This window comes from Talaromyces rugulosus, chromosome V (assembly GCF_013368755.1).
Source record: "Talaromyces rugulosus chromosome V, complete sequence".
NCBI classification, from domain to species: domain Eukaryota; kingdom Fungi; phylum Ascomycota; class Eurotiomycetes; order Eurotiales; family Trichocomaceae; genus Talaromyces; species Talaromyces rugulosus.
In genome coordinates, this window is record NC_049565.1 from 1800846 (window position 1) to 1828217 (window position 27372).

The 27372-nt window shown below is 51.3% G+C and overlaps 11 protein-coding genes across 11 annotated transcripts; 6 read left to right on the forward strand and 5 right to left on the reverse strand.

The window, feature by feature from the left end:
* Positions 1-198: 198 nt before the first annotated feature.
* TRUGW13939_09169 (uncharacterized protein) lies at positions 199-1806 on the forward strand (the record flags this gene model as incomplete). The annotated part of the gene is made up of 5 exons (XM_035492294.1): positions 199-238; positions 298-407; positions 472-510; positions 572-961; positions 1018-1806. The coding sequence occupies 5 exons, from the start codon at positions 199-201 to the stop codon at positions 1804-1806; spliced, it is 1368 nt and encodes a 455-aa protein (XP_035348187.1).
* Positions 1807-2230: 424 nt separating this feature from the next.
* On the reverse strand, positions 2231-3496 carry TRUGW13939_09170 (uncharacterized protein; the record flags this gene model as incomplete). Its single annotated transcript, XM_035492295.1, has 1 exon — positions 2231-3496. One exon carries the CDS (start codon positions 3494-3496, stop codon positions 2231-2233), a length of 1266 nt encoding a protein of 421 aa, XP_035348188.1.
* A 500-nt stretch (positions 3497-3996) lies between these two features.
* Positions 3997-4971, forward strand: TRUGW13939_09171 (uncharacterized protein; the record flags this gene model as incomplete). The annotated part of the gene is made up of 1 exon (XM_035492296.1): positions 3997-4971. One exon carries the CDS (start codon positions 3997-3999, stop codon positions 4969-4971), a length of 975 nt encoding a protein of 324 aa, XP_035348189.1.
* A 447-nt stretch (positions 4972-5418) lies between these two features.
* TRUGW13939_09172 (uncharacterized protein) lies at positions 5419-7871 on the reverse strand (the record flags this gene model as incomplete). The annotated part of the gene is made up of 10 exons (XM_035492297.1): positions 5419-5571; positions 5640-5827; positions 5891-6104; positions 6319-6460; positions 6602-6804; positions 6865-7146; positions 7202-7284; positions 7339-7455; positions 7509-7722; positions 7785-7871. 10 exons carry the CDS (start codon positions 7869-7871, stop codon positions 5419-5421), a joined length of 1683 nt encoding a protein of 560 aa, XP_035348190.1.
* A 747-nt stretch (positions 7872-8618) lies between these two features.
* TRUGW13939_09173 (uncharacterized protein) lies at positions 8619-9881 on the forward strand (the record flags this gene model as incomplete). Its single annotated transcript, XM_035492298.1, has 2 exons — positions 8619-8684; positions 8739-9881. 2 exons carry the CDS (start codon positions 8619-8621, stop codon positions 9879-9881), a joined length of 1209 nt encoding a protein of 402 aa, XP_035348191.1.
* Positions 9882-10592: 711 nt separating this feature from the next.
* Positions 10593-12273, reverse strand: TRUGW13939_09174 (uncharacterized protein; the record flags this gene model as incomplete). The annotated part of the gene is made up of 2 exons (XM_035492299.1): positions 10593-11753; positions 11818-12273. The coding sequence occupies 2 exons, from the start codon at positions 12271-12273 to the stop codon at positions 10593-10595; spliced, it is 1617 nt and encodes a 538-aa protein (XP_035348192.1).
* Positions 12274-12637: 364 nt separating this feature from the next.
* Positions 12638-16154, reverse strand: TRUGW13939_09175 (uncharacterized protein; the record flags this gene model as incomplete). The annotated part of the gene is made up of 7 exons (XM_035492300.1): positions 12638-12909; positions 12972-13396; positions 13861-14207; positions 14257-14290; positions 14341-14632; positions 14684-15999; positions 16051-16154. 7 exons carry the CDS (start codon positions 16152-16154, stop codon positions 12638-12640), a joined length of 2790 nt encoding a protein of 929 aa, XP_035348193.1.
* A 652-nt stretch (positions 16155-16806) lies between these two features.
* Positions 16807-17712, forward strand: TRUGW13939_09176 (uncharacterized protein; the record flags this gene model as incomplete). The annotated part of the gene is made up of 3 exons (XM_035492301.1): positions 16807-16935; positions 16990-17205; positions 17263-17712. The coding sequence occupies 3 exons, from the start codon at positions 16807-16809 to the stop codon at positions 17710-17712; spliced, it is 795 nt and encodes a 264-aa protein (XP_035348194.1).
* Positions 17713-19422: 1710 nt separating this feature from the next.
* Positions 19423-21327, forward strand: TRUGW13939_09177 (uncharacterized protein; the record flags this gene model as incomplete). Its single annotated transcript, XM_035492302.1, has 1 exon — positions 19423-21327. The coding sequence occupies one exon, from the start codon at positions 19423-19425 to the stop codon at positions 21325-21327; it is 1905 nt and encodes a 634-aa protein (XP_035348195.1).
* A 321-nt stretch (positions 21328-21648) lies between these two features.
* On the reverse strand, positions 21649-23313 carry TRUGW13939_09178 (uncharacterized protein; the record flags this gene model as incomplete). The annotated part of the gene is made up of 2 exons (XM_035492303.1): positions 21649-23115; positions 23179-23313. 2 exons carry the CDS (start codon positions 23311-23313, stop codon positions 21649-21651), a joined length of 1602 nt encoding a protein of 533 aa, XP_035348196.1.
* Positions 23314-24321: 1008 nt separating this feature from the next.
* TRUGW13939_09179 (uncharacterized protein) lies at positions 24322-27293 on the forward strand (the record flags this gene model as incomplete). The annotated part of the gene is made up of 6 exons (XM_035492304.1): positions 24322-24574; positions 24641-24695; positions 24789-24919; positions 24977-25148; positions 25261-26063; positions 26110-27293. 6 exons carry the CDS (start codon positions 24322-24324, stop codon positions 27291-27293), a joined length of 2598 nt encoding a protein of 865 aa, XP_035348197.1.
* Between the last annotated feature and the right edge of the window lie 79 nt (positions 27294-27372).

Below are 27372 nucleotides of genomic sequence, written 5' to 3' on the forward strand. Positions count from 1 at the left end.
GGTTCTTGCACAGCCTGGAAAACCACGTAATTAATCCATTAGGTTTAGGCACCCGCGCTCCTCCGCAGTCTATTTTAAGCACTTACTAAACGGTCAGCCTCCTGAAATCCCCACCACCAACAACAAAAAACAGAACAACACACACCACCAACAACAACCTGCAGCAGGGTTTGTTTCCAGATCGCGGTGTCCATCATCATGAAGCGCATGTTTAGCGGCCTGCAGAGGCGCGTCAGCAGTAAGTTGCTTCTTGCGACCGACAGAGCCTCAATATTATTTACTATCGTACTGATACAGTGCGCGTTTGCTATCTAGCATTTCCCTCCTCGTCGCAAGACAACAGCAACAACCCCTCGCCAGCCAGCTCTGGAAACGAGTCGCCTGAAGAGACTGTTATTCGCGAGATTGTGCGTTCCAGCCGCTTTTCCACCATGCTGTCTTGAATCAATCACATGCTGATCAGCTCTCAAGAAAGCCTTTTGCGAAGCCGACGGAGGACCCAACCGCGTGGTATGTCTTCTCTGGCAAGAAAACGACAAACAAGATGCAAATATCTAACAAACAAAACCAGGCCAATGACTACCTCCATCTCCCCGCCATCGTCGAGGCCGCCGAGTCCAGCGCCACCGCTGCCAAAGAAGCCGCCGCGCGAATACGCAAATACCTATCAACCCCCTCCAAACCGCAGGGATCGGCCCAGTACAATGCCGTTATGCTGATCCGCATCCTGGCCGAGAACCCCGGACACACGTTTACACGCAACATTGATGCCAAGTTTGTGTCGACTGTCAGGGACCTGCTGCGCGAGGGCCGCGATATGTCGGCTCAGCATATGCTGCGCGAGACGCTGGATCAGTTCGAGGCGCAGAACTCATGGGACGAGGATCTGGCGGGGCTTCTTGCCATGTGGAAGAAGGAAAAGGCACGCGCCGTAAAGCATGGCGGTGGACAGGGACAGTCGGTGGGTACAATCAATCCCCAAGGGATGGAGGACAAAGTAAATCTAATAAACAGTAGCGATCCTCGCCGGGGCACCGACATCAACAACCGCCGTATAACCGCCATTCGACTCGCCCGAGACTGCTCCCACCGCCGGATGAGCTGGCCGCTCGCGTGTCTGAAGCCCGGACGTCTGCGAATCTGCTCATCCAGCTGTGTCAGAGCACGCCAGCGGCCGAAGTCAAGGACAACGAGCTGATGAAAGAATTCTCGGAACGTTGCTCCGGAGCAGCGAGGTCTATCCAGGAGTACATGGCTGTGGAGAGCCCGCCGCCGGACGAAGACACCATGCTCACGCTGATTGAAACAAACGAACACCTCTCTGTGGCTGTATCCAAGTACCAGCGGGCAGTGCTGAACGGAAGAAGAGCTGTCGGCGCCACGACGAATAACAGCAACGGCGGCGCCAACAACAATAACAACAATGTCAATCGCAATGGCAACGACAATGGAACTGCCACCAGAAATGTCAGCACAACCGCCAACACAAATGGCCAGAGTGCGCCTCCTCGACCTGTTGCACCTGCTGAACCACCGAGACAAGCCTCTTCGCCACCATTTCTCGAAGAGATTCCATCTCTCGCACCTTTGAGCTCGGCCGAAGAACCCCATCTCTCACACTCTGCTTTCCCAGGACCCTCTCCTGCGAAGTCCTCAACTCCTCCTCCTCCTGCTGCTGCTTCCCAAGCCGCGCAACGGCGGTTTGAATACGACGCAGACGAGTTTCAGGTTGAGAACCCATTTGCAGACAGTGCTGCGGATAATGACCACCATACTATACCTTCAGACCATGCACGACACGTCTAGCATTGTGTTGAAAGTACAAAGCTCTTTTTTTTCTTTGTGTTGTTTCGTACATAGAACACTCGTTCAAGTCTATTTATTCATTTATTTTTGCAGTCGTGTGATAGTTAGTATATAGCATTTTATACCCGTTTGTTCATTCGTTATCAGTTGATGCTGGAAATTGATGGGCATGTTCTTTTTATTGACTGCGATGTATATTTTGATTGCTTATATAACAAATATGTGCGAGTTTGCCTGTAACAAGGCCTCGTACAGTTGGAAGGTATCGGTTATTGATATTAGATGGCCACAGCAACCATTTAACACCTGAATGGGATTAATATTGTCATAGTATTGACAGAATTTTCTCACTCTATTACCAACAATACGTGATGAAGTCTATACGCCAAATATTATGGGTCTAAAAATACCAGTTGACGAAAATCTATGCTCCATCAAGTGCCAACACAGGTGGTATATAAGGATACCAGTATGGATCTAGTTTACGATGAATGGTTTTCAAAAGTCTATTTGCGCGACCTCGAAAGTACCATTCGTTGTCGATACGTTGCAGGAGGACTGTGTAATGTGCAACCAGAACCAAGGCACACGGGTGCTCTTCTCGCAATAGATTCATGAAATCTACAGATATTGTGACGGGCCACAGTCTAAGAGCATCCCAAATGGTGAACTGGTCGGTGGAGCAGGCAAATGCCAATGCTAATTGCGACGATGCTTCGTTGTAAATATTGACGATATTTTGCCTCCAGAATCTCGGAGACGATTTGGGCGGTATCAAAGTAAGCAATGTTTCCATAATCGACTTCTTGACAATCTTGTTTATCTTGAGCGGAGCCTCCCAAGAGAGTAATAAAGTTTGACAAGGGCCTACTTCAACCCAATGTCGCACATCTTGTAATATAACACAAGCGCTGCGGATGAAATGCAGCCAGCGTGGAGCAACCTCATTGTCATCTCTGCTTATCAAGAAAAGATCATCATCATCCTGTTGTTCGGCGGCAAACGAATATAGGACGAGTAAATGGTGGAATACTACAATTGCATTGCAATTTTCTGAAGTTGGAGCTGCCACGACTTTCCGAAATATCGGCATTGCTCTATCTTGGTACGAAGAGGCATGTATGGCAAATTCCCTTTGTCGATCAGTATTTAGATGAGCCAGGTGTAGAGATGTGAGTGCGAGTATGGCCGACATTAAGAAATCATGCTCATGAGCGAGTTGGGGGACAGTCTGTTGCCAGAATGTTGTATCGCTACTGTCGGAGGTAATCATTGTAGAAGTCAAAGTACAATAGTGTTGTAATAAGCGTTCATCAATATTGTAAGCTCCTGTCAAAAAGCAGGTGGATAATTCAGCGGTACTACATTTCGCCAGCTCGGTCTCAGGAGGTTGAACTAGCCCGGAAAAGTATTTCAACAGGTTACCACGAAAAAAAGTCTGTACTGGAACCGAAAACCACGATTGTTTTTGCATCACACATGAATGCTTTGCCAAAGACCAATGACTTTTCATCCGCTTCTCAGTCAGGCACAGATAGCTGCAAGTTCCAAAGCTGCATCGTAGGCCGTTCAACACCGGAAGTTCTGGGATGGGAAACTCGTTCTGGCCCGGCGGAGTCACGTCCTGGGGCTCGCATAGATCAAGACCCTGGACAAAGTTGACAAAACTGGACCGACGGGAGTGTGTCATGCCGTGGATCTCTTTGAGATGTCTATCAATTGCCCTCGGAGGAACCGCATGTCGACAGAGAGTGCAGATGACGACCCGGTACCTTGAGATATGATGGAAAAGCTGGGATGGCTCTCGCAATGCTGACAATTGTTGATTCATGATTGGATTCGGGAGAAATTGCAAAACTGGTATGCATAGATGAAAAATAGAAACAGGTCGGAGGAAATACTAGCGAGGTCATTATGTGCTACTAGCTCAATAGAATCATTGGTCTGCGACGGTGCCGTTCTGTCTGGTGGAGCTCGAAAACGCCAAGTCTAGATAATGTTTGCAACTCCTTTCTTTAATGGTTTATTATGTCGAAAAGACTCTCCTAGATTGCAATGTCTCCGAACGATATGTCCGAGATCCTTCTGGGACCTGCTCGTTCTTATGGCTTTATAAAGCCCACATGTGCAGCTTTGCTTACACCTGCCTTTTGAGTATCCTACAAAAGCCTCTCTCAACAAGTGCTCGCAATGTCCCAATTCACAAAATCTTTTCTTGTTACAGGCGGTACAGGCGGCTTAGGTCTTCATGCCAGCAGAGAGATTGCGCAGAGATACCCTAATGCCGCCGTCGTCATCGCATCTCGAAAGGACAAGGATGGGGCTGCAGCATTGATCAATGAGCAGCTTGGCCAAAGCAATGTTCGGTTTATGCCTTTGAACCTGGGAGACTTTAAGGACATTCGGACATTTGTGGAAACATGGGCCGACCAAAACCTGCCTCCGATCTCTGCTTTGCTACTGAACGCCGCGGTTCAGTTCGCTGAAGGAGGCCCTGTTTATACCACAGATGGCATTGAAGCAACTTTTGGTATTGGCCATGTCGGTCATGCTTTGCTGTTCCACCTTCTCCAGCCCTATTTGGCTGATGAGTGTCGTATTGTTATAACTGCAAGCGGCGTGCACGATCCTGAACAAACAAAAGGCATGCCGTTGCCGCATTACACGACTGCTGAAGAAGTAGCTCATCCAACTGGCGATTTACCAAAGCAACCGGGCCGACAGCGATACTCGACGACAAAGCTGTGCAACGTTCTCTGGACATATGCCCTCGGCAGACGACTTGAGCAAATACCGCATAAAAAGTGGACAGTTGTTGCGATGGACCCTGGGCTGATGCCCGGCACTGGCCTTGCTAGAGACGCGGGCCCTGTGTTACGATTCCTCTGGCTAAAAGTCTTGCCACATATTATACCTGTCCTTCGAGTACTGATTTCCCCAAACGTTCACCTACCCAAGGACTCGGGAACAAATTTAGCCTGGGTGGCTGTGGATGAATCTCAACGTACGACGTCTGCTGTCTATTATGAGGGTAAGAGACAGATAAAATCAAGCGTGGATAGCTATAATGAGGCATGGCAGGAAGACCTGTGGTCATGGACGGTGAACGCCGTGGCTGCTGCCGATGACGAGAGACGACACTTTGGTCTTGTTGGAGGCAGTTAGGTAGCTGCTCTATTTGCCGAGAAGAAATGTTTCTTTTTCTGCAACATTTGAAGACACTGTATATGTTTGATTATACATACTACTTGCGCTGTAAATACACCTACATGGCAATTCAAGACCGAGATCTAAAACAGAACAAGTAAATAGGTTATTTATTGGAAGCTTCAAATTCTCTTCCTTTTAAGAGGCAATGTTGAACAAGTTGAAAATTTTGTTTTTATTTGACCCCCTAAAATAATTTCAAGTGACGCCGTAAAAAAAACTTAATCATCGGTCGCTTTAATGAAAAAAGAAAGAAATTGGCCATGCTTGAAAATTATTTCTTTTTTCTTTTCGTTCGTTCGTTTGGTTTTGTCTTTTTTGTTAAACATGGTATATGTCACAATCAAAACTCCTCTCAAAATTTCACCACTCGCTCACACACTCCACCAAGCCCAATTTTCTAACCTAAGCTTCGGTGATGGCGCGGCGGATCTGGGCACCACGCTGGCGGGAGGAGAGACGGGACTCGCTGGCGACAAGAGGGCCCTTCTGGACAACCTCCTCGCCCTCGGTGAGGATGAGCTCGATGTGGCAAGGGTTGGTCATGTAAGGGTTGATCTGGGCATGTTAGCTGGAATGTTCTAGAGGATGTGGAAAAAAAGAGAAGAGAGAAGAAAAAAACATACACGACCGTGGGCACGGTAGGTGCGTCTGCGACCCTTGGGGGCCTGGTTGACCTGGATGTGCTTGACAACGAGGTTGCTGGTGTCGAGACCCTTGGTGTCGGCGTTGGCCTCGGCGTTCTTGAGGAGGCCGAGCAGCTGCTCAGCCGACTTGACGGGCCAGCGGGCCTTGGAGACACCGAACTGCTTGCCTAGGAGAATATCAGCCTCCATTCATTCACATCTTCAATTCTGTCCCGTGACTTCAAACTCACCCTGGGCGGTGCGGCCAGTGCTTCCGGCGTATCGGCGCATGGGGACGGCCTCCTTGTGGTTGACAACGTTGTCGAGGTAGACGAGAGCGCGCTGCAGCTTCCATCCGTTGATGGCCTGGGCGGTCTCGCGCGTGTTCTTGAACGAGACACGCAGGTAAGAGCCCCGGGCACGGGCGCTCTTTGCGTTCGAAATCTCCTGTGCAGCGTAGCGGACCTGTGTGTGTTAGTTTATATTTTCATTTTTGCATTTCGATCGGTGCGAATTGTGGTTGCGAATAGAATTTTGATGGCGAGAGATAATATTGGATCGGTTCAAGCCTCTCTTTCTTGTATCCAACAATCCGATCCAACATCCTCCCCAGCATCCAATCCAGAACGGATTCAATCCAGCAATTCAACACACAACACTCGAGGCAAGGCGAACTCACCATCTTGAAAGATTGCCGGAAAAGAGATGGTCCTGTCGGGTCGGATGGTTGTTGACTTCTTTTCCTGTCGGCGGACGGAGATCTCCAAAGGCTGCGGGTGGTGTGCTTTTTCGTCTTGGCGCGCTTGAGCCCTAAGCGAGCCCTAAGCTAGCTGTTTCGGGGCGTCACGTGAGGCTGCTTATGTAATACACTCGGCTCCACTTTTTACTTGTTTTCTATTGGTTTCGCAAATCTTTATGCAACAATTCATTCATCTATCTATCAACTAACTGCCAACTCTCACTTCTTCTGCTCCGGAATCTGCGTGATCAACTCTCCCTTCTCCACCGCCGACTTCAAATTGTTCAGCACCAGCAGCTCCATCTCCTTTTGCGTCTCAAACGTCATGGTGCCGATATGCGGCAGCAGAAACGCCTTGTTCGACTTGAGCAGCCCTTGCTCGACCTGCGGCTCGTTCTCGTAGACATCGAGGCCGACCGATGCAACCTGACAGTTGACAATTAGCTTTCTGAAAAGAAAAAAAACAAAGATTAAAAAAAAACATACATGTCCAGATTCAAGCGCTGCCACAAGCGCCTTTTCATCAATCAGTGCGCCGCGCGCGGTGTTGACAATGACCACCCCGCTCTTCATCTTGGCCAGCTCGTTGGCGCCGATGATGTGTCGCGTCGACGCGTTCAGGGCCAGGTTCAGACTGAAGATATCAGATGTAGACAGCAGCTCGTCAAACGAGACGTATTTTGCGCCGGCTTCCAGCTCGGGCGCCAGCCGGGTGCGGTTGTGGTATTGGATGGTCATGCCGAATGCTTTGGCGCGATGGGCCATTTCCTTCATACATATCTATATTAGTATAAGTTTCCAGTGTTGACTTGAGTAAACATACCCGTCCGATACCGCCCATGCCCAGAATGCCCAGAACCTTGCCCTCGGGGTCGTGGCCCATGGTGGACTTGCCCAGCCATTCGCCTAGACTTGTTAGTTTGTTTCCTGTCTCATGTCTTCAATATTCTAGAGTCATACCAGCTCGGATCGAGGACAACGGGACTTGCGCCTGGCGCAGAGCCCCGATCATAAGGAAAATGCCCACGTCGGCGGTAGCATTGTTGACTGCGACGGGGGTGCTAGACACGGAAATCCCTACCCTAAATCAGTTCTTTTTCTGCTGTATGACCATAAAAAAAAAAACTCACCAGCTGCCGTCACAGCAGGCACCTCGATATTGTCATATCCCGCGCCATTGTGGCAAATATACTTGACCGACTTGGGCAGCACCGAGACCAGCTCGCTGTTAAACGGGCCCGTGTACTTGTTGGACGCATTGCTGCGGTAGATGGCGACCACGTCGTCGTACTGGCCGGACTTGCAGTTTTGCAGAAACTCTTCGCGGGTTCCTCGGGAGAATTCCTACATTATTAGTTTGACTTTTTTTTTCTTTTTAAAATGGTATTCTTGATAGGTTTTCGCACCTTCAGCGTCAGAAGCGACGAGAGCTGCTCCCATTCTGGCCGAGCATGCGTGATATCGCCAATCAACAGAGCGGCTTGCGACGGCATTGTGTGTATATGTGTGTGTGGCGAGTTGTGTAGGAGTTGGAAATGAAAATGCGTGCAGGAAGCTGGAATAATGGCAGAGCAAGAAATGGTCGACTCACAGCCAGAGCTAGAAATAGGAATCTGGACGGGGATTATGGGGCTATAATAATGCATGCGGGGAATGACATACAGCTAAATAAATACTATATAGTTGACATCACACTCTGGTATTATTATTAAAAATATAAATCCTACTCTAAAGTTGCTGGGTTATTCCTCTCTCTACTCTGCTCGTAGTACTTGTACAACTACTACTACTATTATTATCATCAATGCATCAATTGATCATGATACAAATACAAAAAAATAAAAATAAAATCGTCGGCATCCAAAAACCGCAGCCGATCAATCAATTGCCGACCACCCCCACGCCAATAGCCGATGCCCCTCGCTCGGATTTCTCTCCGTACAGAGCTGTCGATGAGCGAGTCGGAGGCGACTTCCATGGACGTCTAGATATTTTTGTTCTTTTTTTAAGGAGTAGCCGGGTGCAGGTTTAATCGCGCATATATCGAAGAAAAACTGGACAGCGTCATAATTAGTATACATACCTCCCGTGGGGTGTCCTCCCCGCATTTATATTTCCGGCTATTGGAGTTATTACTTTCAATAACATTTGACTGAACTCAACTCCAACAACTCAACATCTAGACAGTAAGATCATTGAATTGAACAGACTCAAAATTGTCCAAGTTCATCTGATACATCATGGCGTCTGCCACCATCACATCCACCAAAGCCCTGGTCCTCCACGGCGCCAAAGACCTCCGCCTGGTGAGTTGACATACCAGGGAAAAAAACATCCAGACCTAACAACAACAAAAACAGGAAACCAGAGATGCACCAGCACCTACAGGAAACGAAGTCCAAGTCGCCATCCGCGCCACGGGCCTCTGCGGCTCTGACCTGCACTACTACACCCACGGCCGCAACGGCGACTTTGTCGTGCGCTCGCCCATGGCCCTAGGCCACGAGTCTTCTGGAGTCGTCACAGCCACTGGACCCGACGTGAAAACACTAAAGACTGGCGACCGCGTCGCCCTCGAAGTCGGCCTTCCATGTCGAACATGCCTGTTCTGCGCGTCCGACCGCTACAATCTCTGCTCCAACATGCGGTTTCGCTCCAGCGCAAAAGTGTTTCCGCATCTGGACGGCACGCTCATGGAATACACGAACCATCCCGAAGACATGTGCCATGCGCTACCAGACTCTGTCTCGTTCACAGGCGGTGCCCTCGCTGAACCTCTGGCTGTCTGTCTCCACGCAATCCGCCGCTCACACCCGCCCACCAGCGACGAAGCCGCCATCGCCAAATCGCTGGGCGAAGAGAGCGCCGCGCTGATCTTCGGCGCGGGCGCGATTGGCCTGCTGCTCGCTGCGGCGCTGGCCACATCGCAGCATTTCTCGTCGATTGTGGTTGCTGATATCGACGGTGCGCGGCTCAAGGTCGCCGAGTCGCTGGGGCTGGGCCTCAGGACTACCCTGATTGAGCGCTCGGCGACCCCGCCGCCGCCCAAGGATGCTCCGCAGGCTGAGCAGACGGCGTACGCGCTGGCGACAGCACAGGAGACGGCGAAGAAATTGCAAGAGGCGCACGCGGTGAGTGGTGGGTTTGCGCGGGTGTATGATTGTACGGGGGTGCCGGCGTGTGTGCAGGCGGGAATCTATGCGTCGGCGCCGGGGGGTGTCGTGGTGCAGATTGGTATGGGGTCGCCGGTGCAGACGCTGCCCGTGGGAGCTGCTGCGTTGAGAGAGGTTGATTTGATCGGCGTGTTTCGCTATGATAGGCATGCGTATCCTACAGCCATAAAAGTGCTGGAGACGGATGTGTTCAAGAGGGTGGAGGAGAAGGTCGTGACGCATCGCGTCAAGCTGGCCGAAGAAGGCCAGGGAGACAGGGCTTTTGGCCTGGCGGGCAAAGGAGTCGATGAGAATGGCGTGCCTGTGGTCAAGGTGGTGATTGAGGGCTGATTTACTTGCTCATTATCAATATATTGGTTTAAAATTTATGTATCATAACGATGCCATGTATATAAATATACAAAAGGCGAATACTACCGCTGCCCAATGACTACATAGAGTCTGAGGACCTGTCCTGTCACCAAGTCAATTTACGCTAACTGACATCAGGCTGCATATGAGGGGTCAAGATTGTTTCTACTGTTGCAACACCGCATGAACAACACAAACCATCACATGCGGCTTTTACAAAGCGTCCTTTACATGTAAGTGCAGCAGAAAATGCCTGGTTATCTTTATAACAATACCTTCGTGCTCTTGTGTTCATCCTGCACCTTCCAACATCCTGTCAGTATGGTGCCATCAAAAGATTGGTAGTCATTGCAGGTCCTAGCCATTTCCTTCGCCTAGGTTCCACCATGGCCGAAAAAAATGAAGCTGGCAAAGCCCAAATCGAGGAAGCCAGTGTTGGAGTAAATGCGCCTGTCAAGTCTCTTCAACAGATGAGCAGCTCCGGTAGGGCTGCACGGCGGAAGAGAGACGAAAACCAGGCTAAAAAGGGTTTCAGTGCACTGGATGAAGCGTTTGAAAGACACCTTGAGGAAGAGGGCAAAGAACACCAAGGCAAACCTAGCCAATAAAGGAATTGCTAGACAGAAGCATGGACATCGTCAAATGTCGCCCTAGGGAAGAAATGGTAGCCAATCATTACTAGGATGATTTTTATTCCTCATCTTTTCCAGTATGATCAGAAAGATGACTGTCAGAGCAACTTTCTGCGAAAGCATTTTGAAGCTCAATATCGTATTTCTTCTTATCGGCGAGCTTGGTCGCCACAAATTTCCCCGCGTCTTTGGCCCAGTAAAATGGCATGATTTCACCAATGTCCTCTGGGCAGTGCTTAGACAGCAAGGGTTGAATGTGCTCGTAGAACAAGCTAAAAAGACCCGTAGGACTAGAGAGTGCCAGGGAATACCAAAACGTCCCTGTCGTCCATGCTTGTTCCATAACTTCCGATAGTCGTATCGGCACTTCTTCTCCACCATTTGAGAGTATATTGCTAGACTTCTGTGTCTCTTCAGCACTCATGACGGTCAATAACTCCTTCCGAATTTTATCATATTCGCTAGCATCAATCTCATCCACACCTTTATTCGTCAACCAATAAGGAGGTTCAACCATTTGAATGGGGCGAGAGCACGCCCATTCGAGATCGACCAGGCAAGTGATATTCCACTTGTCATCAACGAAAATGTTGCTCTGATGGAGATCAGTCAATGTAAACACGAAAGGTCCACGACCCAAATCTCTGCGGAAAAACAACGGCGCTACTGTCCGCATTGCTGCCAGTGCCGACATCTGATAGCCACAATCTTGTACGTTATTCACAGAATTAGGCTGATTCCGCAAGCGGCTGTCATGTACTCCTAGGATATCCGTCACATAAGACCCCACAGTGGAATAGGTACAGTCGCGGGACAATTCGGTCGGGATCTTCTCATTTTCCAACTCTTGCAGCTCCATTGAAAGCGGGCGGTTGCTCAATGTTAAATATCCTTCCCTGTTGATAATGAAGGATCCAATACGAGGTAACGGCGTTCTGCTGATACTCAGTAGGATTTGAGAAAGACTTTTGAAGAAATTCGTCCGCAACTCGACATCGTTTTGTTTTTCAGACCACGTGTTCGAAAGCATCGTCCCTTGTGTTTCCTCAATGCCCTCTATCAACAAGTATCCAGCCTCGCTCACACCATCCAGAGCCTTGGCTTTATTTGGATGGCGAACGTAGTGCAACGGCACGGGTAAACGAAGCAATTGTAGAAACCAACGGCGTAAGGTGTGGAAATAGCGGCTCAAAAAGGGCAGGTGTTCAATTCGGGTGAACTAGAGTGTTTTAAGCATTCATTAGTCGGTCGATGTCTTTTCCACCAAGAGCACGCTGTCGTACAGTTTCACCTGTTGACAAAGCAAAACCGTATAGCCGTGGAATTGGGACATCTGGACAGTTTTGTTCGAGCCATGCATAGGCACCAGCTTCGCATTGGATCTTTTCATCCCCGTTCCCAGGTCGAAAGTCCTCTCCGACGCGATATGGAAGAGGAAATCGGAGCATGACACGATGTCCCGGCTGCCGTCGGTCCGTCCAGTTATCAATAGTAACAGGAATGCAAACGTTGAAGCTGCCACGGAACCAGTCCTCTGTTTTCGCCACATGGCATATATTCGTCGATCTGAAGCCCAAATGATGGGCTATAACAGATTTAATCCATTCGCGTCTGTCATCAAGACGGGAGAAGAACCGACACTGTTGGTCGAAATACCCCAGCTGATGCAGGATATTTACCTCGCGTTCCTTGGCGAGGGAATAAGTGATTTCTTCTCTGAGTAGTCGACGCGTTTTCATCTTGAAAACTGGCTAGGACCACGTTCTGCTGCGTTTATAAGATACATTGTTGTTGCAGTTCAAAAAAGGGGAGCTAAGGGAGTCCTAGCTTCACCAAGCTGCCTGCTCGGGACGGATGGACATTTCACCGGATGTCCGATCGACCATTGTTAGTGTCTGATCTACACCTTTAGAGAATTCAAGTCAAAGGACCAAACTCGAAAAGAGAGTCTGGTAGGACGGGCAAAATTGTAGCAAAGTAGAGAGATGGTTGGAGAAAGGAAGGACGTCAGCTCTTCTATGTTGGGACCAAGGGACAAAGTACCCACTTTTAGTCCTATATATACCAAGGTCCTCGCTTTACAATAATAATGCAAACATTAGACTATTTAAGACCCCCGGCCAACAGCAAACTCTGCCCCGTCATATACCCCGTCGTCACCAGCATCGTGACCACATTAGCTACCTCCTCAGGCACGCCCAGACGCCCCAGAGGGATGCCCGCCGCGACCTCGGGGATCGCTGCGGCGCTCGGGATCATGCCCGTGTCGCCAATCATGGCCGGCGACACGTCGTTGACGCTGATGTTGAACTCGGCCAGCCGCGTCGAGAGATTGCGCATCATGCCCGTCATGCCGGCCTTGGACGCTGCGTAGTCTGTTTTTGATTGTCTATTATTAGCCCTTGGTGCTGAGAAGAATCGAAAAGTTGGGACTCACGGCAGCCATTGATTCCACCCCCGTATCCGGCAATCGACGACATAAACACAATCCGACCCCATTTCTGGCTCTTCATACGCTCCACCACGCCTTTGACGAGGATAAATGACGCGCGCAGATTGACCTGGATCGTGTAGTCGAATTCTTCCAGCGTAATGTCCCACACCTGCGGCACGCGTTTGCCGTACCCCGCGTTCGACACCAGAATATCTGGCCGTTCGCCGTGCTCCTTGTCAATCTCGCTGAACATCCTCTCGATCTGGTCGGCCTCGCCTACGTCGACTTGATGGATCGAAATCCGCAGTGTGCCGTCCACGCCTTTGAGTTCATCGACAAGCGTCGTGATGGCGGTCAGGTTGGACGAGTATGTCAATGCGAGATGCACGCCTCGCTGGGCTAACTGGCGAGCGCATGATGCGCCGATTCTGTTTCAGTCAGTCTCAATACTATTTTCATCGATGTATGCCATGTATTCACTGACCCGCCAGAGGCTCCGGTGATTAGGGCTAGTCGGCCTTTGATGTCATTGAGCTGCGACATGTTGAATATATAGGGGTATATATATATATATATATATAGCGATAGATGTCTATATATATTCACTAGAGATTGACTAAATGTCGAAGAGAACAACGACAGTCCTGCTGCTTTTAGCTTTTAGGTGCGTTGACACTTGAGGCCCCGCATTCTCGGAGTAAATCCGGTCTGTCGGTTGGATAGCCGCCAGCGTCGGCAAATGAGTGTTATCTGCTCCGCCAGCTTAACTAGAAGCTTAGATGTCTAAAAGAGAAGACTATTCGGCATGTTTTCGTTCATCCACAATGGCGCCTGCCATATCTGCTGGCTCACCGCTCCCCCGTATATGCTATTGTCCTGCAGCCCGTCGTACCCCAGCAGTCCGGCTGTCATTTGATCGCCCGAGACGTAATCGCCCACGGCGCCCAGGTCGAGCCAGGAAAAGTCGTTGGCCGGGCTAAAGTACATCGAGGGTTGCTCAGGAACAGAGCTGGGTAGACTCGCCATCGAGATTTCGTTGTTATCATTACTAGGTCGCGCCTTCAGAGAAACTGCTGCTTTCGAGTGGTGAGGGTTCCACAACAGCTCGAGAAGACGTGCATATCTCGATCCCATGTCGTCAGGCCCGGCACTTGCGCGCTGTAGCTGCTCAGTCGTCCGTGATACGAGCTCGCGAACTGAAATCTCCTCTGCAGGCGAGAGCACACCAAAGGAGCGAGCCTAACAAGTCAGATGTGTATAGAAAGTTTAGGGTTGGACAAATGCATACTTTGTACAAGAAAACCGCCGCATAGATGCTGTATCTGCAATAGGTCAGCGTCTGAATTGAATATTTTGAGCAGGTCAAACATACAAGTAGAATCGGAGCGGCATGAACCGCAGGTGCTGCTCCGGGTTGACTGCGCTGACAAGAATGTCCAAGTACGACTTGGCCGCATCCAAGGATTCATATATAAAGCGTGCGTCAGACATGGAAGCCACGTTGCCAAAGGTCGCCCTCAGATGCTCTCTCTGCGAATGCTGGTCTCCGGTGTTTGGTTTTCGGACCATTGCCTGGGAGATTGCTGCCTGAAAGGCGAACGCATTGGTGTATAGTCTCAGATACTCGTACGACATTTGAAGAGTAGTCTTGATGCGAGGCGAGCCTGCGCCTATTAGTAATGTGTAAAAATAAAGAAGAAGAAGGGATTTCTCACAATCTAAGCTCCCCCAAGTCCGATTCCATCGAGAAATGGCAGTGCGAAAGTCGTCTGCATACTTGATGTAGTCTCCCATCAGCATCATCTGGTTGCTCGAACGCATGCCAGAATATAGAATCTCATGCACGTTTCCGTACAGCTGCGTCAGATCCAAGGTGGCTTGGATGATTCTTGCATAATCTTCATCGCCCTCGTTGACCGGCTGCAACGACGGGAAATCTTGGCTAACAAACCCAGTCATGGGGCCAGGTCCTCGCGACCAAAACGCTCTTCCAATCCGTACCGAAATCAGTCGATCCGAAATATAACAACTAGTCCAAGCCAGTCGCTTGCGCGCGTCACAATCTTCCGAGCTAGGGTCACCTCGGAAAGAAGTACGGTCCAGACCAAGAAAGTAGCCAGAACGTAGGGCAAGTCCTACGTGCATCCAGGCAGCGCGATCTTCTTCACCGCGGCCGACCCTTTCGATATTAGGACGCAGTCCCTGGGGCTCCCATTCCGCCAGCAGAATGAGCGCCTCGACTGCTTCCACCTCGCAGTCCGCGCCAGCAGCAATCCCGGAGATTAATTGGTGCATGTATTTGGAGCAGTATTCATGGATATACGGGGTATCGACGAGATCTTTAGAAGCAATGGTGAGAACGGCGGTAAGTAGATGTTTTTCGGTAGCTGCAAACGCGTCGAGAGCGGCACGATCAAAGTACTTTCTCGGAACAAGCGGTTGGTAAGGATGGAAATTCTCTTCGTATCGTTTTATCAGCTGGAAGATTAGCTCAGGATCAAGCGAGCCATTTTGGACAAGCTGGTAGCCTCTAATCCCAGAACTCGACGGCCTCCGGGGAGCCTGGAAAGTGGTATCTGCGTAGACATCTTCAGCCACATGAGGCAGCGTTTGCGAAGAATGCGCTGCATGTCCGGCCTCGCTCCCCCGTTTCGCAATCCCAGTCAAACACTGCCATGCATCTGACGGGTTCCTAGGGACCCCCGAGTCGATGGCGCTGTCCGAAGTCGAAGCGGCATCGTCGTTGTTATCGTCGTCGTCCGCAGTAGCCGAGCCGGGCGGATTGGCCGTAGGGCTGGCGTAGATGTCAGTAACCGAGTAGCGAGATGCCGGCAATGAGTGGCTATCAGAGTAGGCTGAGCCCGACGGGGGATCTTGAGCGGGCTTCGGTTTCTGTGCCGATTCATTAAGACGGTCAATCTTGCTTTTGCGAATGCGCCGCCCACCGCGGTTCGACGAGCCCAAGACGCACTCTCGGCCCTCACGGAGACACCTTTGACAGGGTGGCGTGCCCGGATTGCCGCCGCTATCTCTGCACAATGGGGTCAGTAAGGGCTATTTAGGGCTGCAGGAGCAGTCTTACAGATCACATCTCGACTTGCGCTGGCGACAGTACAGACAGGCGCGCGAGACGCGCTGGCCTGGGGCGAGTTTGCGAAACTGCTTGGATTGTTTTTCAGGGCTCATTTTTATTTTCCAATTTGATGCAAATCTGACCGCAGATACTGCGTGTTCATGAGGGTGACAGATGGAGGATGCAGCACAAATGCAGCACGAGCATCTTCTGAGGGAATCAAGTTGCTCGTTACTAATGGCAAGTACGAGAGGGTTGCACGAATATCAACCGATGATCGTTCCTGCCGGTTTTGCGGGGAACGGGCCTTCTCCACACGCGCCTTCCCAATTCGGTGCAATTTTTGCAATTTTTGCAATTTTGTGCTTTTATTGGAGAAGAGCAAATTTACAGTCGGCTCGAGAAAGAACTACTCATACATTGGACATGCACCTACATAATGAATCTTTCCTCTACGAATTCCACGACTTGCAGGATTTCCATTAATAATATCGCCTCCCGGACTTTTACCGTCCCCTCACCCAACGCTCTGGCCTGTCAATAGCCGACAGCTTGGGGTCGTCCCCGCGTCGGCTACTGGCTCTCGGCAATTGCCCCTCGCCCGTCGATGACGATGCAGATTCTCCAACCTCGAATAATGCTGAGCACTTTTCAGGCAGTCAAGAAAGGGAGCCTGTTGTATTTAGTCGCAGTCAATTGAGATCACCTACTGTGTTTTCTCATCAAGTCATCCCCGCTACACGACAGAAAATTTACAGTCTCAATATGGCTTCATTTCCATCCTTGTTCTCCCTCCAAGGCCGAACAGCCTTGGTGACCGGGGGCACTCGCGGCATTGGACAGGCAATGGCCGTCTCCCTCGCCGAAGCAGGCGCTGATGTCGTCCTCGTCCAGGTTGGTTACACTTACCAGTTCCAACGCCTCCATCCAGCTAACCAGACTTCCTAGCGAGACGAGTCCAACACGGCAACACGCGACGACATCACGAACAGAGTAGGCCGAAAGGCTGTTATCCATGTAGCCGAGCTGTCCGACCGCGAAGCCATCAAGAAGATAATCCCGGCGCTGGTGCAACAGGGCTTGAAACCGGATATCCTGCTCAATTGCGCGGGGATCCAGAGACGGCATCCGAGCGAAAAGTTTCCAGACGAGGACTGGGATGAGGTTAGTCTTTAACACTACGGTACACGCCACAGGATAGCCAGCTGATAAGTTTGACAGGTGATCAACATCAATCTAACGTCGGTATTCACACTGGCGCGCGAGTTCGGAGCCTACCTGCTCTCGCGGGACGCATCAGAGTTCCCCACGGGACGAAGAGGTGCCGTCATCAACGTTGCCTCGCTGCTCACTTTCCAGGGCGGCGTGACAGTGCCGGCATATGCAGCATCCAAGGGTGGCGTGGGACAGCTGACCAAGGCGCTATCCAACGAATGGGTCTCCAAGGGTATCACCGTCAATGCGATTGCGCCGGGATATATCGACACGGACATGAACGTCGCGCTAATCAATGACCCGAACCGCAATGCAGGCATCATGGCCCGTATCCCCGCGGGGCGATGGGGTCAGCCTGAAGATTTCAAGGGCGTCGCTGTCTTTCTGGCTAGCGAGGCTAGCAACTATGTGTCTGGGGAGGTCATCACTGTTGACGGAGGGTGGATGGGCCGATGAGCATGGACCCAGTCTGACATAATAGACATGGCAAAATAAAAAAATTTTAAACTATATTTCCTTTATCTATTGTTCCCTTTTTTTTTTATTTCTCCGTTTCTTTCATTTCGCCGTGGGAATCTTGTTTCCCTTAATTCGCCGTGAGAATCCTATTGATGTGTCGATCTCCATTGTCACTAGACAAACCCTAACCAAATTACGAGATCGACGGTATTTGTACGTATTACACGCGGCATCCCAACTTAGATAATGGACATCCCAAGACTTTATACAGTGGGCCTGGTCGCAGTATACTTTGACGTCGATGAAACATTTCCTTTGCAAGGTGGAGCGCACAGCCTTATCTACAGCAAAATCTACCAGTGGAGCATCACCACTGTCTTCCGTTTGCGCAACGAGTGATGTCATGGAGGTCGAGAACAGAATAGATTAAGTTTAACTAATAGATAGTGTATACATCTAGTCCTAGGTCTGCATGTTATATTTTACGATCTAGCACATATATACTTGTGTATAGTCAGTCCTTGGTGTATGGACTAGCAGTATTGATGTATTGATGCATAATAGCACGTCTATAAAATACGTACCGTGGATGTATAAGTTACGCCGTCTCGCCGTCTGCAGCTAACCTGCGGCTAACCGCCGGGGTTCGCACGCCCCACCTGCCTCGGTCAGCGCTGGCCAGAAACATGAAGGCGTTAAGCTTCATCTGAAACAACCACCCGTGAACAATGCATTATTGTTGTTTGGCCTCTGCACCCATGGAGCAATCAATGACCAGTCGAGGGCGCCCCCTCCCAGCGGGCTCAGACAGCAGTCAGTCTCAGACCAGTTGATAGTATTGTGCCACTGTCTGACTAACCCTTGCTTGACCAGCCAGGTCATTGATGGCCTTTTCTTCTTGAATCAGCTGCGCTTATAAACTACCGGTCTGGCCATCGTGTGTAAATGCTTCCTGTCATCATTCACACTTCGGAGCTGGCTCGATCTGTGCAACTTTTCTTTCTCTAAGCTGTTTCTCTGGCACTTTTTATCTGGATAAAGACTGCCTGCACACTCCTTTCCTGGTTGGTTTGTCCACTTGTCCACTTCAGACCGCCCAGACAGCCACTGACTCATTCAGCATAAATTACACTCATTAAATTACACACCCCTCTTTCATCCCAAGACTGCTGATCAGACGTTCACGACCGATCGGATCGTCGCTCGAAAACAGAGCCCCGGTGGCATCGACCTCTCTGCAGACCGGTGCGGAGATTGGCGCGGGGATCGCGTCTTATTTCTGTCCTCAGCCTATAGTGCGGCCTCGCTCCTGTCCTTATTCTATTGGGCCATCTCCGTTGTACAGTGCCTGGGAGTGGAAATCCAGTAGAGAACTGATCTTGCATTCCCGACGGTTTCCCGTCCCACGTCACATTCCAGGCGCTTTTGTTTTCGGAAGGCTTCGAGACCAGCCAAGCCAAGTAATTAAAAAGCATTGTAAGTGCCGATTTAGAGAATCTCACCCTCTGATGCCGTCATTTGCGTGTCAATCCAATAGCTAACGGCTCTTGACGAAGACATGCCCATACCCAACTCCTCCCCCCCCGTTCATTGATAAGCAATATCAATAACCCTCCTTGCCCCTGTTGCTGTGGTTTCTTTTCTTCAGCACTCCTCCGGGGAACAATACCTGGCTGGAGCTGAGTGTTTGGCGAGGTGGGACTTCCGATGAGTTCCTCTTCGGGCCCCCAGGCCCATGCCTATGCCACCAACTACACCTACATTTACCAGTACTCACGCGGTCTGGATGGCGTCGACGTGCCTCTGGACACTCTGATCACCCGAATTATCTGCGGCTCGCTCGGCCTGGTCGCTGTCACCGTCTTTCTGAGTCGAATGCTGGAGATCTGCAATTCATATATACGCCACATCACCTGCCTGTCGGCCACCCGAAGGCAACAGCACTTTTGGAGCTTGGAAGGATATAGTTTGTGGCCAGCGATCAAGAAACATGTGGTGTATTCGCCGCTGTTCAGCAAACGACATCACCGCGAGTTCCAGCTCTCGTCCGCGGTGAACATGGGCGTCCTGCCGTCTCGCATGCAGACGATCCTTCTCGTGCTATATGTCGCCAGCCAGGTTGCATACTGCGCCATCCTTGACTACGCTGTCAACGAGCGTGCAGCCCTAGTTGCAGAGTTGCGTGGAAGATCCGGAACGCTGGCCGTGCTCAACATGGTGCCGCTGTTTTTGTTTGCTGGACGCAACAACCTCTTGATCTGGCTCCTCGGCGTCAGCTTCGACACATACAATCTGTTCCACCGCTGGCTGGGCCGCATCGTCGTGCTAGAAACACTTGTACATACAACAGCATGGTTTGTCAACGCCTCAAACGAGCAGAGCTTCGCCGACGCAGTGCACCGTGTCCGCACCACGCCTTTCTTCACGTTTGGCGCCCTGGGCTCCGTGTCCATGGTCTTTCTCATTTGCCACTCGCCGTCTCCCATCCGTCACGCTTTTTACGAAATCTTCCTTCATCTGCATCAGTTCGCCGCCGTGCTGGCCGTCGTCGGCGTCTGCTACCACCTCCATCTAGACGCCCTCCCGCAACGCCCGTGGATCTTCCTCGTCATCGGCATCTGGGTCTTCGAGCGCAGCATGCGTTGGTTGCTCAGGGTACGCCTCAACTTTAGTCTCCGCAGCGGCAGCACTGTCGTGGTCGTCAAGGCTCTTCCTGGCGAGGCATGTCGTGTTACCTTTCACTTACCCCGGCGTGTACACGTCAATCCCGGCAGTCATGTGTATGCCTTTATCCCGGTCGTGTCGTGGTGGATGTCGCATCCGTTCTCAGTGGCCTGGGCCGACCCTAGCACCTGCGTGACGCCGCCGTCGCATCCCATCGCGGCGCTCAGGGGGACAGCTAGTCCGTATGGTTACGACAGTTTGAATCACAGCCCCTCAAACCTCGAAAAACAAGAGTTCTCCACGACGACCAGCTTTTATGAGAATACGGGCAAGCAAAAGACCTCCATCTCGCTCATCATGGCGGCGCGGTCCGGCATGACGCGCAAACTATACAACAAAGCCATGGCCTGCCCGAACCAAACGCTGCGCGCTTTTGGTATGGTCGAAGGGCCGTACAATTCCGGTGCTGCAAGCTCCATGGGCAGCTACGGCACGGTCATTCTCTTTTCTGGCGGTGCAGGCATCACGCACCACATCCTGCACGTCCGCGACCTGCTGATGCGCGCAGACGAAGGCTGCGTCGCGACACAGCGCATCTACCTCATCTGGGCAGTCCGCACGACAGAGGCACTCAACTGGGTGCGCGAGTGGATGGACCAGATCCTGCAACTCCCCAACCGGCGACAGATGCTAGTGATCAAGCTATTCGTGTCCAAGCCCAAGACGCCGCGCAGCGAGATCAAGAGTCCCAGCGATAGCTTGCAGATGTTTCCTGGAAGATGCAGACCCAGCGTTGTGCTTGATGAGGCCCTGCCGAAACGCGTTGGTGCCACGATAGTGTCTGTGTGTGGTCCCGGTGCGTTTGCAGATGAGATCAGGGCGGCCACGAGAGAGAATGTAGCGTGCGGTATGAGTGTGGATTTTGTAGAGGAGGCTTTTAGTTGGTAGTAGCCAGCACGCTTGATTATTTATTATTCTTTCTTTCTTTCCAATAGTAGGGTTTGGCTGGGTTGACGGTAGATTAGATTCGTCGATGTGTATAAATTGCATCTTCTTTATTGGCATTAGCTTTTTGACTGTGGCTTTATTGGCGTTGGCGTGCACCATCATATACATGTATGTAATTCAAAATATCGTGGTCAGCATAGATGGCGATTGACTACAGCATAATTCTTTTATTAATTTCTTAAAACTTTATCCTTTTTATCGTAGCAAAATCTTGTTCATTTATATTGTATTTGTTTTGTATTATACATCACCAAAAAAGTCCTATTCTTCATCCTCGTCTACATCGTCTTCATCATCGTCATCATCCTCATTGATAAGCTCAACCATGAGATTCCCACTACGTCCAATACGCTCCTTCACCGTGCCACCAGCGTCAATCTCATACACGCTACGCGGCATCGGGGATACCAAACGAAACCCATATTTATGCTCGAAGCCTTCTGGCTCGGATACTTTCTTTTCTTCTTCTTCGCCAGAAGAAGCAGCAGCTGCAGAAATCTCCTGCAAAGAATCATAGCACTCGACAAAAGCGTATACTTCTTCCAAATCGGCGTCTGCGCGGAACTTGCGAATCACGCGTTCCCCGGACAAGAGACGGATGCTCACGCGTACTATATCGGAGACATCGGCGGACGATGATGGCTCCGCGGGTAGGGACTGGGCACGCCATTTTCTCCATTGCTGGAGATCGGCAGCGTGTTTTTCTGCGGCCGCAAGGCGTGCGGCTTCTTCGGCTTCGGCGCGCTGGCGGGCGGTTTCGGCCTCGCGTCTTTGGCGTGCGCGCTCGCGGTCCTGGGCTAGGGATCGCTCATATGCAGAGTCTTGTTCTTCGCGCAGGGTGCGCGAGGCTTGTTGTTCTGCTCGCTGGGCGCGCACGCGGTCAAGAGGGTCTTTGTTTTGGGAGATGGCCGTGCGCAGCTTGGACAGGAACTCGGTCGGCGTGGTGTTTCCGGGGATGCGGCCAATGTTGGACATGGCATTGGACCCGGTGCTCGGCGTGTGGACTAGCACCGAGGCAAATGGGAATTTTGTGCTGCGCAACGAGTTGGCAACCTGGTACGCCTCGGAGTCCTGCACGTTTCCTCCCCAGAGCAGAATCTCGTTGCTGGGGTCGTTGAGGTACTCGGTCACTTCATTTGATAGCAGCGTTTCACGGACCCAGGTGTTGGTATCGTCGTGCTCCGGCGATAGTAGGATGATGACAAGGAACTTGAGCTCGCGGTGAGCTCGTTCCAGTGCCATGTTGTAGCCGTTCTCCAGGAACGGCAGCGGGTGGCTACCATAGTCCTCCTCAAACTCTCGAATAAATCGAGCAGCAGTATCCTTTGGGCCCAGCGGCCTCCTTCCGCTGGTATTTCGGGTTCTTTGCAGAGACGAGCTGGCGGCAAAGTTGAGCCAGCGTGGCAAAAAGGGAAACAGAGTCCCAAACAAGCGGAATGAGTTGAATAGAATTCGGTAGAGCAAGTTGAAGGGGGAGAACAGGAGGCTGAGGATTAACGGAGGTCGGTAAGCCGGCTGGTCTTCCGGTTGTGTGTCGATGCGAGGAGCCGGCTGGAGATTGCTGTTGCTCGCTCGAGATGACGACGGCGGGGAGCGGGGAGGAAGGTCGTCGTCGTCGAACATTAAATTCTGAGTTCGTCGAATGTCCTGTGGCGCCGCATCGAGAGCTGCGCGGGCTTCTTCGACGGGGTCAGGACCTTCGCCATCGAAAAACTTGGAGATGGCGATCTTTGAAGCAGAGTAAGGCTGTCAGCACGGGACACTACCACAGTGTTTGTCTGTCAGACTTACCTGGACATTCCATTGAGACCGCTGTAGAATGGGGATCGCAGCATCTGGTTCTTGGCCAGTCACGGTCATGTAGGTCTGGAGAGACGTCTGCTGGCTCTCGGAGAGCTCACCAGCGCCTCCAGCTGTTGAGGACATGATGGGCTGGCTATCTCCATCCGCTGGCCGGCAGCAGTCGGTTGGATTGGTGAAACAAAGTTGAACAAAGCCCGGACAGTCCAAATGTCAGACTAGTAACAGCAGAGGACAGGTGGAGGTAGCAGACGAGGAGCCAATGTGGTGATGCGTGCAAGTTTTGGGAATAATGAGGACAGCTTCGCTGGTGATGTCGTTGAGCCGCTGCAGTGGCCCGTGCACGTGCTAGTACTCTCCAGCTGGCAACTATATACCATATATTCAAATGTTGATATAGATATATATATATATATATATTGCACATGTAATGTATATGTAATGGCAAGTTTTAGATTGCATGTAATGGTAACTGGAGTACGATTGTAAATGAGACAGTTGAAGGATACATGTTGTTGGGTATAGCCTGTTTCATCTGAAATATATAAGCAGCACTATCATCACTCAACAGTAGAAAAAACATTAAATCACCCAAAACACCGAATGGATGCTCCTGTAGATATCAATAGTAATTGTAAACAACACGCATATCATATGCAATATATAGTATTATAATGTAAAACGTAAATAGCATCAATCGTGGACTGGTGTCGATACGTATAAACCACCAGCTAGTTAGTGGCCCACCGCCCCGTAATCGCTCGTCCCCCACCGCCGCCATCCTCCTTCATTCATCATCGCGACTCGACGTCCGCCAGCGCTGTCCTGCTGCTGCTGCTGCTGCTGCGATCGCTGCGTCGCCCGACGTCTCCCTGCCATTGTTTGCCTCGCCTATTCTTAGCCTATTATTGTTACCTTTGACCTTCCCGTCGCGCCGGACTAGCTATTGACGGCTACACGCCCTGTGCACAGCGTCGTCCCACCACATCACTGTCCCTGGTCTCCTCCACGCGCCAACACAAAGAGGAATGTGGCATCCTCTCCGCTTCCTCCGTTTTCCGATCCTCCTCTGTGTCGAGTCCATGGATATCGTCGGGCGCTGAGCGTCGGCGCCTCTGATCTGTCAACACGGCCATGGCTTCCGCGGCGAAGCCGGGGCTTGACGATTCCCGTCGCAGCATGGGATCTCCAAAGCTGCGAGGGCGAGGTACGTCTCAGCCGAGAGTCTTCAACTTCTTCTTTCTTCGGTCGATGATATTGATTTCGACGGATGCCGATGGAGACAATGTAGCAACACAGGCTGACCCGTTGCGCTCCATAGAGAATGCGAAAGACACCCTATGTCGCAATGTCACTATATATGGAAAATGCCGATATGAAGACAAGGGTATGTCGGACCAGACGCTGTAACGTGTTGGAGTTGGAAATTGACGGCCATGTTCTTTTCCCGCAGGATGCGCATTCAACCACGATCCCCAGAAGCTTTACAATATGAATCAAAACGACAGGTCAGGCGCCCTAATTTGAGTGTTACTATTCCATTCAGAAACACCGGAATCAAAACGAACCTGGAGCTGATATCGAGGTCCCATCCGTAACAGCAGAAAACGACTGAACGTCGACTCCCCGAGTTTCACCCCGGCCGTCCTCGGTGCCAACGGGTCGTCGCCGTCGAAGAAACCGAATGCTATATCCCCCAAGGCCGCCAGTGCGGCCCCTTTTCTCCCCAAAGGTGAGATCGCCCGCTGCATCTCTGGCCCAAATGGCAAATGCTGATAGACATGTTCAGGCTCCGGCTCTAGCACACCCTCGGTGCGTGCAGACGCGGCGTCTCCCGAATGGACTGTCGCCGAAGTGGCAGATTTTGTGCCGCAAGGACTGGATGCATCGCAGGTGGTGAGTTTGGGTGTTTACTTTTCTTTCCCCGTGACTGCCTCTGGTCCCCAAGGCAGCCGCTCCCTGTCCGCGTCTGCCCCCTCTCTTTCTCTCTGCAAACGCTCCGTTTGCTCATTCACCCCTGCTGCACACTGCATGTATCACGATGGAGCCCAAAGCGAGACCTGCAAACGCCAGCAGGGCCGAGGCCGACGAGTCGCCGACCAATCTGGACGCTCGTGCTATCTCGTTTGAGCCCCGCGCTGTTCGCTCGACGTCTCTCCCACTCGCACTCTCGCCGGGCTCTTCGTCCCTCGCTAGACGGTCTGACCGCTCGTCATGTTTGCTGGAAAACCCATTGTCTTTCCCCCCTCGCCCTCTTTCTTACCAGTCCCGGCGCGTTCCCAAATACTATCCAAATTTTTTCCCTCTAGCAGACGTTGAGCCTGGCCCTGATTTCTGGCGCGAGCGTGTCTTCTCTCAGACGGACGATATTCGCGGAACAAGCCGTTTCCCCCAGCCCGACTCCCCTCCCAGCCGCTTCTTTCGTTCAATGTCTCCACAGCTAGTCCCAGATGACCGTCCTGCTTGTCTTTCCTACGACTCTTTGGAAAGTCATGACTCTTCTGACTCGCAATTAACACAGGTATCTCTGCAGGGCAACGGAAATGGCGTGCTCAACCCAGCAGCCACCTATGACCCATTCGTAACGACCCCTGGTTCTTTAGCCGGCAACGGCGGCGTGACATCCCACCCGGCCCAAGGAAACCCATACTCTCACGACGCAGCCGCAGCAGTGGCTGCATCCATGGGAGGCGCTGCCTTCTTCTCCGGCCAAGCTGCCTTCCAGCAGCCAGTGCAATACCATCTTTACGCTCCCATTGGGCCCCATAGCCAGAATATTTCGACTTATCAACGCAATGTGCATGATCTCTTTTTACCAAATGATTTTAGGGAAGAACTGCAGAAAAAGACTGCCGCCACCCTGCAAACTTTACCAAGTAAGTCATTTGCTGTTGATTCAATATCGGAGCTGACTTGTTTAAGACTCATCCTTACCCGCGCATGTTGACCATTTTCATTCACTCGTTCCTTTGGATTTGTCTCATCAGAAGAATGCCACTACATTTGGATATCCGAGCTGGGTTTACAAAGCGCAGTCGAGCAAGGATGGCAATTTCTACGTGCTGCGAAGACTCGAAGGCTATCGATTGACCAACGAGAAAGCAATACGGGCGGTTCAGGCCTGGAAACGAATCACGAATGGCAGTGTTGTGACAGTGCATGATGCATTCACAACACGCGTGTTTCAAGACAGCTCGCTGGTCTTTGTGATGGACTATCACCCCTTGTCCAAGACTCTGGCAGAGCAACACCTCGGCGCCGGAAACCGCTACCCAGGTCGCACTAACACACCTATCCCTGAGCAAGTGCTGTGGGGCTATGTAACACAGATTGCGTCGGCGCTAAAGGCCATCCACAACTGTGGGATGGCAGCGAGAATCATCGATGCGAGCAAGATTATTCTCACAGGCAAGAACCGGATTCGTCTGAATGCGTGCGCAATCATGGACGTGGTGCAGCATGACACACAGCGGTCTGTTCAAGACCTGCAGCTCCAAGACCTGGTGAATTTCGGGCAGCTGATGCTCGCGCTTGGAGCAAGCGCATCCACGGCGGTGGGCAGCCCGACAAAGTTGATGGAGCATTTCACTCGGGTGTATAGTCCGCAGCTGAAAAACTCTGTGTTTTGGCTGCTGAACGGGATGCAAAAGGACCAGGAGCGCAACATTGATATCTTCATCAGCGGGATATCGTCGCAGCTCATCTCGACCTTTGACTCGTCGCTTCACATGGACGACCAGCTGACATCGGATCTTGCACGGGAGCTGGAGAACGGACGGCTTGTGCGGCTGGTGACCAAGTTGAATTTTGTCAACGAAAGACCGGAGTACGAGCACGACCGACAGTGGTCGGAGAACGGAGAGCGGTACTTTCTCAAGCTCTTCCGAGACTACGTGTTCCACCAGGTGGACGGACAGAACTCGCCGGTGGTGGATCTAGGGCATGTGCTGACGTGCCTCAACAAACTGGACGCGGGCACGGATGAAAAGATGACGCTGATCAGCCGGGACGAGCAGAGCTGCTTTATAGTGAGCTACAAGGAACTGAAGAAGGCGCTCGAGTCGTCGTTTCAAGCGCTGATGAAGCCGGCGAGGCGGATGCACTAGCCATCCGAGTCTAAAAATAGGCCGGGGAGGTGAAAGTACGTACACATTATATTGGCACGGAAAGTAGCCGGGTTATGGA